The sequence below is a fragment of the Glycine soja genome, chromosome 6 (genome assembly GCF_004193775.1).
Source record: "Glycine soja cultivar W05 chromosome 6, ASM419377v2, whole genome shotgun sequence".
Taxonomy (NCBI): domain Eukaryota; kingdom Viridiplantae; phylum Streptophyta; class Magnoliopsida; order Fabales; family Fabaceae; genus Glycine; species Glycine soja.
In genome coordinates this window covers 8,285,900-8,291,173 of record NC_041007.1, presented here as the reverse complement: position 1 = coordinate 8,291,173, position 5,274 = coordinate 8,285,900, and the positions used below count along the sequence as shown (strand labels likewise).

General features: G+C 32.7%; 1 protein-coding gene across 1 annotated transcript; it reads left to right on the top strand.

The window, feature by feature from the left end:
* Positions 1–1,164: 1,164 nt before the first annotated feature.
* Positions 1,165–4,863, top strand: LOC114415324 (probable mitochondrial adenine nucleotide transporter BTL3). Its single transcript, XM_028379953.1, has 4 exons — positions 1,165–1,732; positions 1,802–2,105; positions 3,181–3,648; positions 4,309–4,863. The coding sequence occupies exons 1-4, from the start codon at positions 1,323–1,325 to the stop codon at positions 4,375–4,377; spliced, it is 1,251 nt and encodes a 416-aa protein (XP_028235754.1). The 5' UTR covers positions 1,165–1,322; the 3' UTR covers positions 4,378–4,863.
* Positions 4,864–5,274: the final 411 nt, after the last annotated feature.

The following is a 5,274-nucleotide window of genomic DNA, read 5'->3' as shown; positions in this document are numbered from 1 at the left end:
ATTTTTCTTTTCAAAAAAAGTTTAAAATGTTAACACAACACCTGCAAATTAAAGAAAATGTCATGATATACTCGTGTAGATAATACACTATAAGAAAATAGCTAAAATATTACAGTAATTTTTATTAGTTTGTATTATTTTATAACACTTTTAAAATTATTTGTGAATCTTAATATATTAAAAAATATTAACAATCACTACCTATGTTATTTTTTATTTGTCTTTTAAGGTTTTTACTAGAAATCAATAAATATAATTAATTTTCTTTGATTATAATAAAATAGTTATAAGATTTTGTATTTTACTCTTTTTTATTTCTATTTCATAATAATAAATGTATATGCGTAAATTAATTAAAAATAAGGTATAATTGACAAAAGAGAATTATTATTATCTTGAACTTTGAAAGGAACAAATAAGAAAGTAAAAATATTTTTAAAATATGATAATTAAAAATGAATAGATGGAGTATTTTAAAACAAAAATTGTTAGAAATACATTTTTAGTGCATTATTTTTTATCAATTAAAATTTATTGAAAATTATAATTTATGGGTATCACATGAATGCATATTATAATTTATATTTTTAATAAATTTTGATCAATAAAAATAAATGTATTAAAATGAGACCTGGAGTATTACTAACATTTTAATACATTTATTTGTTAAAGAATCATGAATAACAATCTTTTATACAAAAATATACTCTTCATTCTTATATGTGAGACTATTTCAACTAGATGATGTTTTTTAAGAAATTTGATTAATTTAGTCAATAATATATTTGTTAATAATTTATATTCTTATTGTGAAATTATTTTTAATAATTTTTTAAATTAATTATATTTTTTTCTATTTAATGTTTGATTTAATTATAAAAATTTATTCCAAATCCTTTAATTGCTAAAAATTATTGAAAGAACTAACATTACCATATTATGGATATTTCTAATTTAAATAAAAATACATTTTAAAAGAAAATCACTTGTATTTAAAGAAACAAGAACAGAAGAAGTCGAGTGTGGAACTAGGAGGAGATAAAGGGATAATGTTAATACTTAATATTATTTCTTTCTCTGTGCTAACTGCTAAGAAACAAAAGAAAGAGGATACTGTTTGTAGTATTTTAAAATTTTTAGTACTGTTTGTAGTATTTGAAACTTATTGGTGATATTTATTGGGAAAATTGAGTTGAGATTTGAGAAATTATTTTGTTTTTATTTATTTTGGCAAGAAAGTAGCAACCTTGTAAGCTGTCATTAATTTAGGATTCCTGGTAAATAACAATGTAAGACAGTGCAAAAATCCTTTTCCTCTGAGAATGGCAATGCAGGCAGGTGAACTCTGTCAGCAGCAAAATCAACATTCCCCTCCCATTTTCTTCAATCCGATTCCCGATTTTGGTTTTTTTCCCGGAGGGTTGTTTCTCGACCCCAAAATCCCCGATTCCTTCGTTCGTTCCATTTCGTTCAAGATTCACGCCACTCCCTTTTCCGAATCCAATCCTCGCCGCCAACGGAGAAGGGTTCCGGCAGCGTGCTTTCTATCAGTTAGCTTGCCGAGTGCAAATCTCGTTACCGAACCCAAACTGCAAAATGGCGAACACGTGTCCGACCAGGAGACAACCTCAAACGGTGTCGTTCAGCAGAGAGAGGTTAGGGTACGAGGAGGCAATGCCGTCAACACCACCAAACATCTCTGGGCTGGTGCTATAGCCGCTATGGTCTCTAGGTATATTTAATTTCACCAATTCAATTGGTAATTTATTTATTTATTTATTTGTTTGTTTTGTTTTATCAGAACTTGTGTGGCTCCACTTGAAAGGCTTAAGTTGGAGTACATAGTTCGTGGTGAGAAGAGGAACATATTCGAGCTTATTAGCAAAATAGCTTCTTCTCAAGGGTTGAGAGGGTTTTGGAAGGGGAACCTCGTAAATATTCTGCGGACAGCTCCATTCAAAGCGGTTAATTTTTGTGCTTACGATACTTATAGAAAGCAGCTGCTTAGATTCTCTGGGAATGAGGAAACTACCAATTTTGAGAGGTTTATTGCTGGTGCTGCTGCTGGGATTACTGCTACCATTATTTGCCTCCCACTTGACACTGTATGTTATTATGATTTCGTAGTTCGTTTTCTCTGTTGCATTCCCAATTGAATAAACTCGAATGCATGTGAAAAGTAAAGCTAAGACACTAGTTTATGCATTGACGTTGATCGAGAGGTCTCTGAATTCATAATTTTGTATAGGCTCAACCTCTACCGGTTAGCTTTCAAGTTTCAACTACTCCTATTAATATTATAGTGTTTAACTGTTTGTCATTTTCAGTTTTAGGAAGAAAAAAAAAATCAGTTTTAGGAACTAAATAGCAACCTTTCTGTTATCTGTGTTACAGTCTCCAGGCCACAGTGTGAATATCTGTATTTGTATGTGTTCAACCGAACATTTTAAGTTCTTAACTTTCTTTTTTACTTTTTTTTGTGAATGAAACATTTGGACTGGTTGACTGGATATGGCATCACTACAAATGAATAATATGAGAAAGAAATAAAAGCTAGTAATTTTATTGCTTTGGTGATGTAAATCTTAACCCCCAGCCCCCCACCAATATATATATGTAGTCCTTCAGTAAAGCATGATTGTTCTTTCTTCGTGTCTAGCTAGATGTGCTCCATTGTGCCCGAATATTTTTCTCTGTTATGTATAAAGTTAAATGAAAAAGAAAAGTTTAATTGGCATAATTTGATTTCATTTTGACTTGGATCCTACCAGATTAGCTCCTTAGTCCTAACATGGCCATATCATTTTAGTAGAGATAGAATGATAGATACAACAATGGGTCCCTGTCTAGGAAATACAAGGCCATGTTAGAAGCTGAATTCAGAGTATCGAAATTCATTTTATGTGCCCTTTCAAGTAATTTCTTAATGACATATTTTGTTCTATTTCTAAGTCTGACTTGTTGGAAAATGGTGCAACATGTGGTAAATTAGTCTGTTTATGTTTTCTTAATTAGCTGAATTGAGAGTATTGAAATTCATTTTATGGCCATATCAGTTTGAACACTTGAATCATATATAAAAGAAAATTAAGCTTTGGAGTTAATAGAAACAGAAGCATAAACATTTAGCTATTTTGCAATGTAGTCACTTAGAAAAATTTACTATGCGATTCCTTACAGATCCGGACCAAGTTGGTGGCACCTGGTGGAGAAGCTTTAGGAGGTGTAATTGGTGCTTTCCGATACATGATTCAAACTGAAGGATTTTTTTCTCTTTACAAGGGTTTAGTACCATCAATTATAAGTATGGCACCTTCTGGGGCAGTTTTTTATGGTGTATATGATATACTGAAATCAGCTTATCTGCATTCACCGGAAGGAATGAAGAGAATCCAGAATATGCATAAACAGGATCGGGAACTGAGTGCCTTTGACCAACTTGAGTTGGGACCGGTAAGGACATTGTTGAATGGGGCCATTGCTGGTGCATGTGCAGAAGCTGCTACATACCCATTTGAAGTGGTGAGAAGGCAACTTCAATTGCAAGTCCAGGCTACAAAATTAAGTTCCTTTGCAACATTTGCCAAAATAGTTGAACAGGGAGGGATTCCAGCTCTCTATGCAGGACTTATTCCCAGCTTATTACAGGTATTTAAATTCTAAACTTCTTGGCATCCTCTACTTGTATTTTACTGGGCTTACTGGAGTCCCCTCTCTAGGTATCAGGAGTCTTGTGTTCTGGTTTTCAATCAATTCATCATATAATGATTTGCTAAATTAGAAATGCTTAAAGTTTCTAATGTACAGAATATTGATATAGATTAAGGGATCTAGAGGGGGATGTTTCTGTTTCCTCACATAATCTAAATTCCATTTTTCATTGTACTATGTAAGTTGGATTTGCTTGTACATCATCCTTCTCTAATTCTTTCAACAAAGCAATGTCTTGCATATAAAATGTTTTTACAATTTTTATTAGGATTATTTACCACTGTAATACTCCATGTGCATGATGTAGGCAGTAGGTTGAATATGTCAAAACTGAAACCAGTTTATCTGTTTATTGTGGAGGTGTAGATTAGGGATTGGACCATAACGAAAAAAATCTATGCTGCTTTAAGATTTCCTTCCTCAGTGTTAAATTTAGATATTTAATACATGTTTGCTTTCATTATTTTCATATAGCTTATAAATTATAACAACTCATCTGCCATTTTTTTTTCCTTTTTGATTTCCATACTGCTTAAGGTTGCTTTTTATTGATCATAGAAGTTTAATAAATTTCATATTTTAATTTCCTATGTTCAGGTGCTTCCTTCAGCTTCCATAAGTTTCTTTGTCTATGAGTTCATGAAGATTGTTCTGAAAGTGGAGTAGGCAATGAACAGATTCCCAGGTATATACTGCTAAGAAGATGCGGCATGATTTACGGGCAAACAGCTAAAATAGTTACAGAATGGTAATCATATTTGATGTCTGCCTTTGAGGGTGAAAGGATAATTCAGGTCTGCTATCCCGTACAACTGATCACAGTAGTAACAGAATTTTTTAATTGACTCTACAGTCAATATACCCAGGCTTCAAGTCTGCAAAGTGAAAATAAATTTATTTAGATACTCCCAGATCTTGAATCCTATTCTCATTAGGTTTACACAATTTTGTTAGTTTTTTTTTTCTTTCAATTTGGCAGTAATTCTTGATCATTATCATGGGGTGTACAAGCAAAGTCCAATTACTTTATAAGTTACTACCCGAAACGTAGCTTATCAATTATTCTTGTGCATTGCGTGCATGACACCTAACTAGATCATCTACTTGTGAGTGCACGTTATTATGGGTTTTGATCAAAAAGGTTTATCCAAATCTGGAAAGAGATCTCTCACTGCTTTATGTGAGCCATTGAAAACTTCTTCATTTGTGTGGTTGATTGCAGTGTATATACTCCGATCAAGAAAGTTAAAAACTGCCGCTGTGGTGGTTTTCAGCTAGTTATTAGCTGCCATCAAAATGCACTGCTATGTACGGGAGAAAGAAGTGTTTAGAATAAGTGACTTTCTCAATTTTGGTTTTTAAGTGGCTCTTCCATGTGAAAGTGAAGGCAGGGAGGATGTTATAATTCACTGCATGCTCCCTAACTTGAGAAGAAAAGTTCCTCTTGAGAAAGGAACTTGTCAATGGTGCCTGAAGAATTTGGAAACAGGCAATTGCTCTGTGCACCGGTCAAATTGTTGGTACACCTAGCACAATATAGGTAATTCCAATATTGTCTTTTCG